The sequence below is a fragment of the Leptonychotes weddellii genome, chromosome 12 (assembly GCF_054177405.1).
Source record: "Leptonychotes weddellii isolate Sample4059 chromosome 12, ASM5417740v2, whole genome shotgun sequence".
Lineage (NCBI taxonomy): Eukaryota > Metazoa > Chordata > Mammalia > Carnivora > Phocidae > Leptonychotes > Leptonychotes weddellii.
In genome coordinates, this window is record NC_138380.1 from 82,673,385 (window position 1) to 82,691,480 (window position 18,096).

General features: G+C 42.6%; 1 protein-coding gene across 2 annotated transcripts in view; it reads left to right on the forward strand.

Annotated features, from left to right (window-relative positions):
• The window catches only part of POU6F2 (POU class 6 homeobox 2), a 200,585-nt gene extending 183,779 nt beyond the window's left edge, over positions 1–16,806 (forward strand). For both annotated transcript variants that reach the window (XM_081800761.1, XM_031031654.2), the window contains 2 exons: positions 12,787–12,878; positions 16,056–16,806. In XM_081800761.1, coding sequence (XP_081656887.1) covers positions 12,787–12,878; positions 16,056–16,313 — 350 coding nt within the window. In that variant the 3' untranslated portion in view covers positions 16,314–16,806. The remainder of the gene's footprint in view (positions 1–12,786; positions 12,879–16,055) is intronic.
• The last annotated feature ends 1,290 nt before the right edge of the window (positions 16,807–18,096 follow it).

Below are 18,096 nucleotides of genomic sequence, written 5' to 3' on the forward strand. Positions count from 1 at the left end.
TGATTGGATTGGTTCATTCTAAATAAGGAATTTTATCCAACCACCATATTCCACTCATAAATTCTAACCCACCAAATTTTGAGGATATTTAAAGACTGTATGTAAAATTTCCAGTTTATTCTATTGGATGTTTTCTGTGCCCAGATATAATAAAGACAATGAGTACTAATGTATTTTATTCATTGTGAGAAAAACAGCTTCTCCCCCGTATTTTAATGTGATATCTTAAAAGGAACATCTAGGGATAAAAATTGGGATGTGTACTATAATCAGCAACATGTCATGATTTAATCGGGAGCCTTTTTTCTTTCTTAGTGAAACATAAAATATTCATGAGTTATATATATCAATGGCATCCGAGATTTGAAGAAATCCGTATATATTTTTAAATGATGGCATATGTTTTCTTTCACTATCTCACCTTTTCACAATTGTAGTTAATGGTTTGCTCTCTTTCTTATTTCAGTTCCGACCTTACCGTTCTCAAGTCAAATGTAAACTCAACAAGTAGATCTTAAAAGTGTTTGGACTTAAAACCTTACAGTTATCATCTGAGTCCAAGTCATGTTTGAGAGGCACATTTTTACATTATGGGCTCTGACACAGATCCAAAAATAAGTTAATATAACAAATAGAAATTGCGACACATTTGATACTGTCATGTAATGGAGTGAAAATAATGATGAAAAACAGTACGAACAAGTTCTGCAAAGCTTTTGTTCTATTTGACTTTAAGTGGAACAAAGCCTTAAGAACAAGAGGACAACAAAATAATGCTTTGCTAAAAGGATAAAAGAATATGACCTAAGTCTATTAGTGATAGAACACTCTATGAATGCACTCAAGTTAATAGCATCTTTTAGCAATAGATACTTTTTCAATTACAGGAATGCTAAGAGATAAATAGACTGAGAGAAAAATGGTCACAGACACAGAAATCCGACTAGATGTTTGGCTGGTTTTTTATAACCAACTGTCAGGGGAAAAAAAAACACCTAACCAACGATCTACAGACGGGACATGAATTTGCATTTTCTATTCTGGATCCACTTAATCACTTAATCGTATTACAGTTGCAACATATTACAGTTGCAATGTGTTGTTACCACTTCTCCGAAGAAGGTTTGGTGGCACTTGCTAACTTGTTCCCGGGGCGCTGTTCAGCATCCTTCCGCCTCTTCCCACACAGTTTTGTTACAGGGGCTCCGTGACCATAAGGAGTTGCTAACTAGGGGTGACGCTGCAATCCCATGTGACAGGGTTCCTCTGGGAGGTTTTCCTTCCTGTCCTTTGCTGGGTTCTGCATGACCCCTCTTCCACCAATCTTGAGTTGCACACAAGAGTGATCGCAAATGCTACCCTTTCGGAGGATCTGTAGAAATGCGGTTTTATCTCAGCTTTAAGAGACTTAAAATGTTTCTTCCCCTTTTTTAAAGTGGTGCTCTGGCTACTTTTGCAAAGAATGTGCTGTTCTGAGAGCAAATAACTGAAATGGATAGGCCAGACTCTTATCTTCACGGATCCTCACAAATGGAAAAGCGAAGATGTGGATACAGAAAGAGAAAGTGTCAGGAAAATTGCCATAAATCACAGAGCAAGAATATGGGGCTGCACATCAGTTTTGTTGTGTTTTAAAAAGGATAAATATGCTTCCCTTTAAGAATGTAGGACCCGCTCTCCCTGCTGTGAACCTCTTTGCTGGGAGTCCTCCCACAGGTTGCGGGGGGTGAGGAGTTGTTGAGGGTTATTACTGTGACAGAGTATTCCTCTTGAATGTGTTCTCCTGCATTTCCATGCACCCCTGCCCTGACTTCTGTGAGACAGGATACAACAGTCTCCTGTGAGTGTGATCAAAGTTAGGGGTTTCCGGTATATTTGTGCTTAAATGCCACCCAAGCAAAGGGAGGAAGGAAGGATGGAAGGAAGGAAGGGAGGAAAAAGGGAAGGAAGGTAGGAAGGGAGGAAAGAGAAGGGAAACAAGGAAGGGATGAGGGGAGGAGAAAGGAAGAAGAAAAGAAGGAAGGGGGTGGGCGGGAAGGAAGGACTTACTTAAAACTCAGTACTTCTCACACTTTACTGTGGGTGTGAATTACCTTGCGATTTTGTCACAATGCGGGTTTTGATTCAGTGGATCTCACACCCGGATGGGCCGGGACCTGCAGGTGTGCCTTTCTAACAAGGTCCCTGGTGATGCTGTCACTGCTGGCCCAGAGATCACGCCTTGGGAATGGAGACCCTAAGAATGCAGCTGTTTTGTAGCTAGTGCATTGTGAACATTATTTTAAGGAAGATGGGGGCATTTATCTCTTAGGAATTTGTCAGAGTCTGTCTGGGAAAAAAATGGGGCACAGAAAAAGCTTATGCCTGGTGGGACCTGCCCTTCACCCTCTTCCCATCGTGTGTGCCCCATTTCCACTCCTCCATCACCCACTTTCCTGGACCTGGAACCTAGAGGTCTCTGGAGCCAAGTTCCACTAGGAAAATACCTGAAAAACATCATTTCTATCATGGCATTGGGGGTTTATTTGTTCTGTCTCCCTAAAACATTGGCGTTTGATGTATGAGGTAGTGTAGCCTTGGAGTCTAATAGAACTGGGTTCAAATCCTGATGCTGTCACTCAGTATGTGACCATAGGTGAGTTATTTAACCTGTCTAAACCTTAGCTTACACATCTGTAAAATGGGAATGATAATCCTGATAACACGGGGATTCTATGGAGATTAAATGAGAAAATGTACACAAAATACTGAGCAAAGTGTCTGGCTCTCAGTAAGTATTCAGTAAGTGGTAGCTATTATAAGATATTTGAGCAGTAGATAGTCTAACTGATAAAGACATGGCCTTCCATTGATCAGATGGATGAGGTCTCCTTTCTGTCACTTACTTACTGTCACTTACTTGTTACGTGAGTGAGTTAACCTCTATAAAGTTTAGTTTCCTGTATAAGTGGACATAATAATCATAAACTTACATTACAGGGGTATTGTGAGGGTTGATAAAATAATATATATAAAGAAATCAGTGTATTACTTAACACATAGAACTTTATATAAAGAAAATATATCACTATCTCTAAAAATAAAGATTGAAGGAAAAGAGGGATTAGTTATTTCAGGAAGAAACATTTTCAGAGTGTTTGTCAGACATATTTTGTTTCTGGAGGAGGATAGGGAGAGGCATACCAATTCCTTAAATCCTACCATGCCCACGAGAAGCTCCCCAGTGCTCTGTGACACACCAGAGTCCCCTAACACTAAACAGACACTGTTCAAACGGAAAATGAAAAAAAAAAAAAAAGTCCAATGTCCCGAGTTTTTCGTTAGCCTAAATTTTTTTCTATTTATAGGATTATCTTAAACACACCCATGGGGCGTCTGGGTGGCTCAGTCAGTTAAGCGTCTGCCTTCAGCTCAGGTCATGATCCCAGGGTCCTGGGATCGAGTCCCACATCGGGTTCCCTGCTCAGTGGGGAGTCTGCTTCTCCCTCTCCCTCTGCCTTTCCCCTCTGCTCGTGCTCTCTCCCTCAAATAAATAAATGAAATCTTTAAAAAAATAAAAATAAATAAATGTAAACACACGTTTTGGGGTAAGAGAGGGGCATTAAAATGCCTTTATTGTCTGATAATGACAGTTCCTGGCAGTTTTTAAAGATATTTTTGCTTGGCAAAATTAAATGCTAAGATCTTCTTATTCACATGATTATTAGCGTGCTCCTTTAATCTGACTGCTCTGTGACATCCCAGAGTCTGGGAAAGTCCGTGGTCTGTGATGATCCAACCACCTGATCTTTGTGTCAGAAATGCAACCACTGCAGATGGAGGACCCCAAGTTTCTGCACCGGGGTGGGGAGTGGTCTCTGAGACCTTGTACTCTGTGTATTTTATCAGAAATGACTGTACCCCGAGGCCATCATTTCTAATTGAAATAATGATTTATTCTGTTGTCACTCATGGTTAAATCATGTTCAGGACATCAGATCAGCAGCCTCCTTGCAGCTGAAGGGTGGTGCCAAGTTCAGGCCTCCGGAAGACATCTAGGGTCCTGGAGGAGCAGAGGGCGATGATCCACCACTGTGGTTTCCATGACACTTTAGTCCGAGCCAGGATTTGGGGCTCACATTACCATGACATAGCAATTCTGTTTGACATCCCCCCCTCCCTTTCAGGCTTGGGTTTCCGGGTATCTACATTGGGCTGCTCAACTAAGAGCCTCGATACACCGAAACAGTCTAACATCTCCTGATGAGACTTTTGATGGGGTAGCCCTCTTGGTCTGTAGGGCCACAAAGACAGGCTTGCTGATACTCGAAAACAAACCTGAATGTTCCTAGAAGAGGCTGGAGGATGGAATATTAGAAGGACTGCAACGACCTCTACCTCCTACCATTTGAAGGCCACAGCACAAGCATGGGTGTTAGGTGGGAAAATGCGGACTAGCTTCCCTGGCTTTGGCCTCATCTTCCCACTCCAAAACACACCTGCACGCACGCACACACACACACGCATGCATTTTCACCTAAGCTTTTAAAGCAGATTATTTAACCGCTCTGACCATTTTTTAAACACATTTAAGGTCAGTTTTCAGTCATTCTTGCACGTTGTACCATGGGTACAACTGGGAGAACTTTAACAGTAGGCCAATTATATTGCCCTGGAGTATTTAGATCATGTCCCCCTGTCGGCAAGCTTGGTGATGGTCCAGTAACCAGCTGGTCAGAGAGAAAGGTTGTGGGGGTTTTTTTAGTGAAAGCACACTGTTCAAAAGTTAGGTCTACAACTGAGGAAAGATATGTGACATGTTCTGTATGATTTCCCTTTTGAGGGATGCATGCCCTGGCTTCCCAGTTTAGTCATAGGTAACTGAGAAGTCATAGGAAACAAAGCAATGTTTTATCTTTTCTACCAAATGATGTCTTTATGTGGTCATTGGTAGTGATGTCTAATAAATGCGCTGATGATTTGTAAGTTCAATTTCTTGCTGGGGAAAAAGACCGTATCTAAGTTCCTCTGTGGACACAAACATTATTTTCAAAATTTGTATTGATTTGGAAAAATGGCTTCCCAATATAGGTTTAGGTGCAACTTTCAAAATTTGACGACCCTTTATAAGGAAGTCCCTTGGCAGAAAACTAGTAACCCAAAATCGTCAATGGGAGCCGACAGTGAGCCAAGGGCAGGGCCCACTTCATGGGCCTGGCAGCCTCTGAAGGCACACGGGACTCCCCACCCAGCTGGCCCCCCCCGATGTGTGGGGACTAGTGCTCTGAAGCCATTGTCTTGCAATTCTTAATAATTTACCTTTGAAGTAGTGTCTTGTAAGTCAAGTCTGATGGGACAGCAAAAGCATGTGAGTGAGTGAGTGGGTGAGGGCTTGGCACCTCTGGCAGTCCAACCGCTGTCTCCTCACCTCCCCAGGACCTGCTCCCTGCCCCTGGTGCCCCAGGACCCCTGGGAGCCTGGCTATGGCTGTGGCTCTCCCTGTTCTGCCTCCCCTGGGGGCCTGGGTCAGGTGCAGAGAAGGTCATCTGCTCAGTGTACAACTCAGCAGACGCTTCCCACCTACCAGGTGTTTAGCTCATCCCAGCAGGGAGGTTGCAGTCCCGTGGGTCCACCCATGTGCCATGGTTTGAAACAGCACCCTCGGAAAAGAGGAGACTGACTTCCCAGTCTCATACCAGGGACCTGCATTTTTATTTTGCACTGAGCCCTGCAAATTATGTTAGCAGACCCTGGTGCAGGGTGAAGTATGGATGAAGCATGAGAGGAGGAGGCTCCACAGATAGGCATAAAAGCACAGGGTGTACTCAACCTTCTCCATGGGCTGGGCTGAGAGCAAAGACTCCATCCCTGGGTTGGAAACATCCCTGGGTTGATTTAAAAAGGCCTTGTAAAAATCAGACAAGCCATTGTGTCTAAATGGTTTCAGTTCACTTTGATACATATCTCCATCGCGTTAAGAATACCAATTCATGGGGCACCTGGGTGGCTCCATCAGTTAAGCATCTGCCTTCCCCTTGGGTCATGAGCCCAGGATCCTGGGATCGAGTCCTGCATCAGGCTCCCTGCTCAGCGGGGAGTCTCTTTCTCCCTCTGCCTGCAGCTGCCCCTGCTTGTGCTCTCTCTCTCTCTGTCAAATAAAATCTTTAAAAAGATACCACCAACTCACTACAGCATGCATAAACACCAACATGCATGCATATCTTCACATCCACACATAAATGCTTACATATGGTCGTACATATGTACACACTAAAGAGCTGGCCTGCAGGAGATGCGAAGGTGAGTTAGAGTCTTTGCCCTGGAAGAACTTACGTTCTTGTGGAGATAGTAGTACTCAAGGAATAATCCATACCCCAAAGATCCCTATATGCCAGTAGTATGTCGTGGAATTTTGCTTAAGTGTGTTTGATGACTCTCTCTTTTTTCATCTCTTTTCTGAGAGGAAGCATTTACCGAAGTGGAGACCTTTACTGGCCTAGATATCACAGGAGTTCAGCTCTGCTTTTATTAGATGGATGTGAAAACAAATGATAAAAAATTGTTGCAGGGAGACTGGAGAGAGATTTAGTAAATTCTGAGAAAGGAAAAACAAAATGTCTTTATGCTCCAGCACGCATAGACTAAGTCTGCTGGTAGAACAGAAGCGACTTTGGAATAATTCTGGTAGATATTACAAAAAAGTCTGCAGATTATCAAGTCCAAAAAGGGACTTGTAGGATTTCTTGTTATACTTTATTGAGATATCTCAAATCTCCCCTTGACTTCTCATGCATATGTGCAGCCTTTAAATAAATATCAGCCTTGAGGACCACTGAGCACCTAGACCAGCCCTCAGAGAAAACTGGATTTCCCTCCACTAAAGGCTGGGGAATTCACCTGCCAGAAGAACCAAGGAGTTCATTTTTCACATGAATGTCATTAGACCTCTGTTCTCCAGGCTTCATGAGTGAAGTTATAAGTACTTGTCAACAGGACTTGCAAAAACACACAAACCCTTACGTGAATGAATGAACGTTTAATTTCCAAGTGCAGCTTATTACTCTAAAGTCTCCAATTCCACCAGGGGTCTGGGTAGTGTTCTGAGTGGCAAATGGTGGCAGTGGCTCTAAAGAGATTTTTATAGACACACCCACTCCCTCCTTGGCATTTTATAATCTTGAAGAAATTGGAAGAAAGGGAAGTGTAATTGAGAGGGGCCTCTGCCCTGCTTAGCTGGGTTCACATCCCAACATGAAATAATAATGCCTTCAACTGTCCATCTTATAATAAGAAACCTTGGCATCACCTCTTTGGCCGGTGAAAACCACAAACAGTGGGGAAGCAAGGTCCAAATACCAGAAAAAGCTGAGCGATCCCTGTGACCTTCATGTGATTATATCCGTGCTAACGCATAGAGGAAAGAAACCCAAACTCTCTCTCTCTCTCTGAAGAAACCAGTTTGTTAAAAATGTATCGGTCGCTAACAAGGGAATCTTAGGTACTGAACCTGGGAGGGATGCCCAGCACCGGGGAGAAAGTGAAACTGGTTTATTCTGGATGAGCAATTCGTATTTGCAATTCTGGTTCCTTCTCAAAGGAACAGGATAAGGCTCCAGAAAAGAGTATAACTTCTCAGGATTAAAGATGTGATATTTGCTTCTTAAAATTACTTATTTGGAAAAGTCAACTCCCAAAACGCCAAAACAGCTGGGGGGGGAGTGGCGGGGAGCATTTAATACTCTACTAGATTGTATACCTTTGTTACTTGTAGAGTAACTGGGAGGTGCCAAGCCTGGGTTTGCCTTAGTTAATGAAAACACATTGTATGAAGAAGAGGAAGCAGAAGAAGAGGAAGAAGGGGGGAGGGGAGGGAGAGGAAGAGGAAGGAGAAGAAGAAGAAGAAGAAGAGGAATTTGCAAAAGAAAACGAACCTGATATAAGGAACACAGTGAGGTCGTTCAGGAGCTCCCACCTTGAGCTGGGTGGGAGGGTAGAACTTTCCAGGCTACTTGAGGAAGGCACTGAAGGGAGAAGAACAGAGTCTGCAGAGTCTCTCATTTCTGCAGACAGTCCTATCTCTCTGGAGCAGAGAGATCTGCAGGCAGCTTGGCAGGTTTCAGATATGAGATCAACACCGGAAAGATGGTGTGGAATGACCCCATGCTCTGACAAGCAGGCATCTTAACAATTAAAAATAAGTTTTTGGTTGGGGCGCCTGGGTGGCTCAGTCATTAAGCGTCTGCCTTCGGCTCAGGTCATGATCCCAGGGTCCTGGGATCGAGCACCGCATCGGGCTCCCTGCTCCGCAGGAAGCCTGCTTCTCCCTCTCCCATTCCCCCTGCTTGTATTCCCTCTCTCACTGTGTCTCTGTCAAATAAATAAATAAAATCTTTAAAAAAAAAATAAGTTTTTGGTTTTTTTTAATGTTTTCTTTATTTATTCATGAGAGTCAGAGAGAGAGAGAGAGAGTGGCAGAGGCAGAGGGAGAAGCAGGCTCTCCACCTAGCAGGGAGCCCGATGCGGGACTCGATCCCAGGACCCTGGGATCATGACCTGAGCCGAAGGCAGACACTTAACCATCTGAGCCACCCAGGTGCCCCCAAAATAAGTTTTATCTGGGCATAACTCCTACTCAGTCTTTCAGTGTCTCACCACTTAGGAACCCATCCTTTCCGTAACAGACTTACACTAGGGGTCCCAGTATCTCCTAAGAATTGACTCCTATTATATAGCTATTGAAATTTTTATATTATAACCCCTTTAAAATCCGTTTTCACAACCCTTGAATTACCTGGGAACAAATCCTAATTACAAAATTGACGTATTTGAGATGGTTCTTCCCCTTGCGAAGCTGGAAGTCAACCAAGATAAGACGGAAGAACGCTCTAGGGTGCAGGCACTTGGCAGACCAGCTCGTGCCCCACCTGCTATTCATGGAACTACTCATGCGTGGTTCCTCAGCACAAGGAAATCCGGATTTGTGGGGGCAGCATCTACACCACTTGTCCCCTCTGTGGTCCTCAATCACTGCGGGTTTTAGAAAACATGCATGTGAGCCACCGCCATCCCTATGCGGTCCCATCAGTAGCCTCATGAGTGATGAGAACCTCTGTGTTCAAGAGGCTCCCTGAGCGATTCTGATTCTCCATCCTGAGTAGGAACTACGTGGTCCAAGCCCTGGTCTGTGAGAATTGGAAACTGTTTGCCGGTATCATTTTGTCGTATTTCCTGATCACGTTACCATGGACTAAAGGAAGCCTTCTGTGTAAACCTCTAGCTTTGTGGACTCTTACGGTTCAGTTTCATACATTCATCAAATGATACGGAATACAGTTAGGGTAGCATGGGAGGGAACATGGACCGCACACATAGGGACGGGAGTATATATTAAGTTGACTTGGGGTAGGCGAATGTCATGGGCAAACTAAATAATATTGGGGCACCTGCATGGCTCAGTCAGTTAAGCCTCTGCCTTCGGCTTGGGTCCTGATCTCAGGGTCCTGGGATTGAACCCCGCTTCAGGTCTCTGCTCGGTGGGGAGTCTGCTTCTCCCTCTCACTCTCCCTCTGTTCTCTCTCTCTCAAATAAATAAATCTTTTAAAAATTAAATAATATTAAATACATTAAAAACAAATAAAATCTTGTAAAAGTAGTCAACAGAATTAGCACAAACCTGTACTGTCCCATGAAATCTGCAAATCTCTGGGCTCATTTAATCCTTACAAACAGCAACCCTATGAGGGAGGCACTGTTATCATCTTGGACTTCTAGAGGAGGAAGCTGATGCATAAAGAAGTTGGAAAACAAGTCCAAGTTCACATACCTAGTTAAGTGGCATAAACTGAGACCCAAGCAGAGCTTAAAGTTTAAAAGAGCCCTTGCTTTTAACCCAGACACCAAAGCGCCTTTTGTCTCTAAATTGGAATCAAGGTAGAATTTGCCAATAAGCTAATAATTTAAAGATATTTCCAAGGCTTATACTAAACAAGAGTAAAGAGTCAAGTGGATGGCAATACCTGTCTTCTGTGAATTCTGCTGCCCCCAGATTAAAAGCCAGACCTCTCTTTCCATTGAGTAAAGATTTCAATCGGTGCAAATGCCCTGCTTGCATTGGGGCGTGGGTGTGGAGAGCGGAGACCGTCCTGCTCTATGAAAGCTCAAAGGCACGCCTGAAAAGTGCAGCCTATTACATTCACAACAGGCCACAGAGAACTCTCTGGGCATCCCTGATCTCAGAGAGGTAACGTGTTTCCTAGGATCCTGATCAGGAGGAACCTGCCCAGCCTGTTTAAGTTCATCTTTTCACGTCTGTGGTCGTGGAAATAGGTGACCTCAGAGTCTGCTAACGCACAGCTACATGCTGCTTCGAATCTCTCAGCAACCCTTAGCCAACGTCATTTATTCATTCTGACTACTGGCTTCCCCTCTCTGGCTCCGAGAAGGCCCCTGACTTGGGAGCTGCCTTCCGACCAGACAGATTATTTTATGGTCCTACAAGGTTAAGCATGATACATGTGTTCGGGGGAAATGGAAATGTGCATTAAGAAGAAACATTACTTTTTGATCCAGGAAGGAGAGCATACATAATCTCCTCTAAAGCCTGTGAAAGACTTCATTTTACACATGAAATTGTGTGGACTTGCCCCGTACTGCACTGAACATGGTTTTTGAGAATCACCAGCCTCCAGACAAGCTGCCCTGTGTTGGGGAGGGCCTCCGGCAACAAAGAATAAATTGTAAGCAGATGTAATCTGTGTAAAGTTAGGGGCAGCCAACAACTTCTCGTTGATACAGATCCTGAACCTTACAATGGTATATCCTTAAGGACAAGGTCCAAAAGTGGGCCTGGTGCACATGAAAAAAATTTGAGGCCGGAGGGCCTGGCACAGTGTAGAAGTGTTTTGAAATTAAGACATATATGTGTTTTAATGGTGCAGAAGGGGTTTCCCTCTGTAAAACTCTCTTTCTGCAGTCCAGTGTCAAAATCCATGCCCAGTGGGGATGGGGCAGCCACCCCAAATTTTAAATTGTCTACAAAAACTAAACCAAAGTGGGTTTTTAGCTATTTCAGAATATATCTAAGTGACCAAAAGCATCCCTTGGGGACCTGGATTTGCTCTATAAAAGTGCACAAAGCTCTAATGAGAATTTTAAGGCAAAATTGGACTTGATTATACAAGAGCAGAAAATATGACATTCACCCAGCAAAGCGCACCGTTTAAAGTGCCCTACTACTCAAGCATAATGAGTACATCACATATAAAAAATTTAGAAGACAGGTCTCGTGCACATTATGAGGAAATTGTTGGCATCTCATGATGGGTCATCTTACCCTTGTTATTAAATGACAGCAATCATTAAAATGCCAAACATATTTTGACAGAATTCACTTTATAAAATGTCAGCAAGTCTGTGTTTTTATTAGTTTGTTCCAAATCAATTTAGAAATTTCAATAGAATGCTTGTAAGTATTCCCCAAGCAATGTCCATTCCTGACTTTCTGCACAAAAAAATATTACAAATTAATCAGATTTCCAGATTTCTGCATAATGGCTTTGCACATTTATTGCTTAATCTTATTATAAAATGCTGTTATGATTGACACATCGCAGTGGAGATAGAAGCCAATTGAATAATATGTAGCAGTCAATTTTATTTGTAGCTTAATGTGCTGAAATATTTTTTTCCGCATTTCCATTATTTATAAGTCTGTCCCTTTGGAGAATATATAGAAGAATTTGTTTTAAATGAGCCAATAATACCTTCTTTAAAATTTATAAGCATGATAGGATCATATCTTTTTTTCTTGGCCGTCCACGGCATGCCAGTAAACAGGGTTTGAATTGTCACCCACTTGCTATTCATAGGACAAACATCAGGAAAGAGGATCTCGTTAAGGGTGGCTTGGAATTGGATTTCAACCACCAAGAAAACAAAAGCTACTGAGTCAAACCCCTCAAAAATTGCAGCCGGGTCTGTTTAGTTATTTTTTGTTTGCCTATTCATCTGTTTATGGTTCCTGCCACTATCCTACCTGCTCCAGTCTGTCCTGAAACAAAGCACACGAACGCACAGAGAAACTACACTGTTTTAAGAAGATGTGAAAGACTTGCTGTTTTGGTGGGATTTCATTTCTCGTGCTTTGGCATCCAACAGGATTCTGGCACAGGAAGGAAGCTGCGTTCCCCCTGCATAGCACAGCGGGGCTCCCTGGAGTTAGTGTGTTATTCCTACCATTTCCGTTAGCACCCAGGAAACTTGCTTCAGGAGATCCCTGTGCTGTCCAGGGTATCCCCTAAGGTGACATTGAAAAAAGCTGTCTCTAGGAAAACACATTCATACGAGTTGGTGTCTGCAGTGGGTATGGAGAAAAGGCTTAAGGGTCTACAACCATATTAAGGGATAATATAGATGTACTTGGTCATGTCTGAGATCACGCGTTCTCTGGCTTTGGGAAATTAGATTAGCTGTTGCCCGCCTGTGCATAAAGGATGCGGCTTCCCACCCGCGCAACGCATTGGCATACGCCGTGCGAACTGATGGATCATGCAAGCCTATTAGCGCGACTGATGATGGTGTCACTTTCCCCCGTCACAGCCTTCTCCCCCCGGAATGACTGGCCATCCTGAATATCCGTTAGCATAATTTATGCAGTTGACAAGTGATTTGAGCACTGCAGCTATTGATAAACCACTCTGGCATGTCATCTGTACCTTAATGTTATGTGACATCACAGGAAAATGGGGTCATGGGCAGTTCCCGGGCTGGATCTTCTATTAAAGGGAGCACTTCTCTTTTGAATTCCAGGGGCCAGAGGAAACCCGGCTCTGTCAGACCCAGGCACTCCTGACCAACACCAGGCCAGTCAGACCCACTCCCCTTTCCCGGTTGGGCCACAGGTCAGTATCTCTCAACTGCTTTTCCATTAGGCTGCATTTAGGATGGTTTAACCATATAAATAACCGAATAAATAGTAATGAGTTAAATCCAATCAACTCCAACAGAGCAAACACGGTGATAAATTTTTGTGTGGGAAACTGCATGACTGTATTATTTATTAAATGCCATCAAGGAGAAAGAAAGTGTTTGCAGAACTCCTCTCTTTTTAAAGGCAATGTTGGTTTTAATCATTAGGAAACTTTTTTTTTCCCCTTCTTAAAACCCACTTACCATTGTGCCGTTGGTTACCATGCAGTTTTCTAGAAAGTAAAACTTTAATGACTGGAGTGTGAAGAAAATTAAGTTATTTCAACCTTACTGTAGCCATTTTTGAAATACAGGATGTGATTTAATATAAAAAAGTTAATGCAATTTTAATGCAAGTTCAGCTTATTGGGTTTGACAATACTGTACATCACATACAGCTCTTGCATTAATAAAGAAATACATTCATTATTTTTTAAAGTCCAATATTTGTTTTTTGCAGCCTGGTGTGGTTATACGGAGGTGTAGAACACAATTATAAGAGCTGGGCTCTTGGCTGCGGTTGTTTTAGCTCTGGCATTTAGTGGGACGCTTTCGGAGTTCACCTGCTTTTCTGGGAGAAGAGGCGACTATGGGAGACCGTCTCTCCCCTTTGCGGTCATTGTTCCTGCAAATTAATCACTTTCAGCACTTTGAGGGCGCCCAATTCAAGACTTGGAAACCCAAGTGTAGGACTTGGGTTGGTCCTCACTTTTGTTCCAGCAGCCACCAAGTCTCCCTGTGGTCTCAGGTCCTTGGTGCTCAAGGACAGAAAGCCTGGGGAGGTGTCTGCTCATTTATGGAAGCCCAGAGAGGGTTCTACTGGGAATCTCAGAAGCCGGAATCTCCTGGCTATGCCTTTTCTAAAACTTTCATGCTGGTGACATTGTGTGTGTGTGTGTGTGTGTGCACGCGCGCACTTGAGTGCATGCATGTGCGTGCGTGCGTGTGTGTGTGTGTGTGAACATACCAGGAGTGACAAACTCATGCCTCTGGGTCAGGTCACTGCGGGACAGACCCAGACAGTGAGACGTGGTGGGCACCTTGACAAGCTGGAGAATGCATGCCCTGCTTCAACCCCAAGAATTCAATTTAAAAAAATACTACATGCCATAAAAAAAATACTACATGCCAAACCCCCCAAATCTCTGACCTGCGTAGTCTGAGAACCAGCCATTTGCTTCCCCCTTATCATGATATTACTGTGGGCAGTGATATAACATCAGTGATCTGAGGACCAGTTTATCATTTTGTACTTACTCTTAAAAAATATGTTTGTTTTGTGCTTTAGAGTGGCTTTCTTATTTTTTTTTAAAGAGAGGCAGTTACTTCATGTGAATTTAGTAGACTCTAACAAACAGATTAGGAGTGAAGCCCATGGAATCTGGAGTAGTCTAGAACCAGGCTGCATCTGTTGTCCCAGGGCTTCTGCAAGGCCTCCCCAGAAGGAGCTGTGATGGGAGGCTGTAGGCAGCGGCCAGAGAGCGGGGTCAGCCCTCCTCCCCTCATTCTGCAAATACAGCAGCCCCACTTCTCTGAATCAGTTCGTGCATGAGAGGGCATGGCCAGAAAGGGGTGAGCCATGGGCTCTGGAGCAGCCTGCCTTGACATGATCCCCCCACGCCCACCAGATATGGGGCTTTGGGCAACTTACTAATCCTTCTGTATCTCGTTGGTAGGACAACTGCATTCATATGCCTATGGCAATATTAGAATAGTGCCTGCCTATAATTTACTGGGTTTTGCACTCTGCCTCTATTTACTTACCTTTTATTTTATGGAATCATGCTGCGTCAAAAACAAAAAAGTTGAAACCCCTCCATGAGAGTTTTGTCTTGGTTCCTCCAGAAGAAAAATGGACATGGCATTATGTGTCACGTGGTTCCCAAACGGGTACAATGAAGGCATTGCATCGAGGTCTGTAAGACCCATGACCCTTCTGGTCACGTGGCCTGGCCCCAGCGCAGGAATCCTTCCTAGGTCATCCTGGTGAAGAGCTCATATCTGGGCTCAAATCCGCCTACTGCCCAAAGTGCACACCGATGAGGCTGCTTGTCCACATCAAACAATGGCTAATGGATAAACAGTGGACACAAACCCTTGTTTCTAATCTTGTATGAACTGAGCAAAGAATGTTAGAGTAATAGCAAAAGACATCTTTAAAAGATTTGCCAACTTACCCACCTCAAATGTCTTTGTTTTCCTATACTTTTTTCAGAACTCTTAATGTACACACACAATTTTACCATTTTAATGATTTCATTGTCATTGCTTAATGATTATCCAGTTTATTTTAGGTATTCTCGTACAATAAACATTTGCTATTTTTCTGAAGGAGGTGCCATAATGATCCACTTTAAAGACTGTGTAATACCTTGTCAAGTTTAGTACTATAACAAAATATTATTCAACATTTATATATTTTTAAATGTAATGCATGTTTTCATGCATTTATCTTTTGTCTTTTTGAATGGTATCTTCAGGCTCTATCCCAGGAGTATATTCTGAGTTAAAAGGGGTTGAATATTTCTGCAGCTCTTGATATAGATTTCCAAATTGCTTTCCAAAAGGCTTATGATTGTGCATATGTCCTAAATCCACATAATGGTGTCACTAAAGACCTACCAGCGTGCTGTAACTCTTTTACATTATTTTTGCTGCTAATAAATAAAAAATAGTATTTTACTGCTACTTTTGAGCCAAAACAAAACAAAAAACCCCAAAAACAACAACAAAAAAACACCTCTGATGCCAATGAGTTCTTTCTGGAACAACAGAGAACAAATTAGCAAAGAATTTCAAATATGTAAGGTTAAGATCAAATGGAAATTCATTGGAAGAATAATATATAAGTGTAAGGTATTACTTTTAAAGGTATTTGAGTTCCTCAAAAGAAATCCAAACCCAATGAAATTTTCCAAAGAAATAAATGAAATGTGATTTCAATTTTTTTTCCCCTACTGGTTCATTCTGGAACAGAGCATGTGTGTTTGCTCCTTGTTCAGGAAATTTCTGACCCTGCTAGAAGAACTAGACCACTAGAAGAAAATGCTCTGAAAGGCCATGTCTTGGTTCCACTGGAAAGTGAGCTAGGATTATCTGTTTCCTTGCAGCCACTTCTGACAGCACAACAGTTAGCCTCGGCTGTCGCTGGCGTCATGCCTGGAGGCACGCCGGCCCTCAACCAGCCCATCCTCATCCCCTTCAACATGGCTGGACAGCTAGGAGGACAACAAGGACTGGTCCTCACTCTGCCTACCGCGAATCTCACCAACATCCAAGGGCTGGTAGCAGCTGCTGCAGCCGGAGGCATTATGACTCTGCCATTGCAAAATCTACAAGGTAACCCACTGTTTCTGTGTGCCATATAGGGCTCTATCCGTGGCCGGTGTTCTCTGCGTTGCTCCCATGCCCCCGATGGTGAATGTGGTTCAGAGCTGCTCCCGCTAGCAAGGGAGATGGAAGGCTTGCGTAGGAAGCCAAGTTCCACATTGTGTGTGAATCCCAACCTTGCTCAAGCCGTGGGCTTTATCAGTCCTTGTGTCCTGGCATTGATTTGCAACCTTTCAGGTCTTCTAGAGGCACCCGTGAGCACTCATTGTGCAACACATCGAAAACTTAGATATAAAATTATTGTGTTGTTATTTGAGGACCTGGGTTATGATCTCATGACTTCTTCAGTGTAGCCATCTGCAAAGAAAGGTTATACATGATTTGTTTGTGTGGCAAGTGGTTGGAACATCTCCAGTACAAGGTAGACTTTGGAAGTCTTAATTTAATTATTGTTTTCTTGCTAAGTATTTTTAGTTATAATTATTAAACAGAAAGTATATTATTTGGGATCATACTTCATAATGAGAAAAACAGACTTGTAGATTGAGCCTTTATATTACGTGGGCATTTAACAAGAGCTGGATTCATTTAACTCTGGAAGGGTAGTTCTTCTGGTTCTACAAAGGTTTTCACTTTTCTGGGAAAGATTTGCTAACACTGATTGATAGACTGATTCACAAAAGACTCTGTTGAAGGAAGAATTTTATGGTGAAAAATGGCCTGAATATGATATGATTAGGATGCCTAACAAAGAGAAAACAAATTTGTTTTGGGCTGCTCAAAGGTGTTTGTTTTCCCCATTGATATGAATGTTAGCAATTAGAAAGAAAAATTTTTTTTTTTTTTTTTTGCACAGTGAGAGTTTGATGGGGTAAGTTATCAGAGTAACAATTTAAAGTACTTTCTGTAGTTGGTCAGATGTCAGAGCTCCTTACGGTCAGAGCATCAGACCAAAGATTAAGAAATAAACCACGTAAAAACTGGTTAACTCTTGACCCAAACATTTTACAAACCGTATGTTCTAATATCCCACCTATTGTTGCCACTTCTTGACTTCCCCTTTAATGTTTAAAACACAGTCTCTCTCATACCATTAAATTGTGCCAAGAAACCTGCCATTCATAAATCATGCATGCCCAGGACATACTAATGCACAAACTTTACTTGTTTCAAATTTGAGAGTGCCTGGTAGCCAGGATCTCAAGATTAAGCAAATAAGGCAGGAATAAACAAGGTGAAAGCAGAAGCAACAAAGTGTGGGGAGAGGCTTTCTAATGTAGGTGGATGATGAAATCTTAATGAAGAAATGGGCATTATCAAAATGCAACCTTCCATTTGCAACATTTTGTGCTTATGGGTGTATTGACTATTATAAATAAACATAAGCTCACAGAGCTCCTAGGTCATGAATTAATCTTGCTTCGTTAAAATAGATGCCAAAGTTAGAGTCCAAAAAATCAGGCTTGTTGTATCTTATTATGGTTTGGTATTCTTAGGATTTTAGTACCTGGTTATTCTAAGGGCTCAAAGTTAGCAACTGTGGACTAATGTGGAATGTGGACTTCCATCAAGATTTTCTCTTTTCTTTAAAGATCAAATTTTGGATTAATTTATAGTTTGGAATTTTGTTCTTTTTGGCACCTTTGGTTTCAGAAAAGAAATCCTAAGATTTGTGTCCTGAGTAACTCAGTTCAGTAAGAATGCTAACTCTTTTTACCCCTTGGTGCTTCTTTTTTTTTTTTTTATGTTATGTTAATCACCATACATTACATCATTAGTTTTTGATGTAGTATTCCATGATTCATTGTTTGCGTATAACAC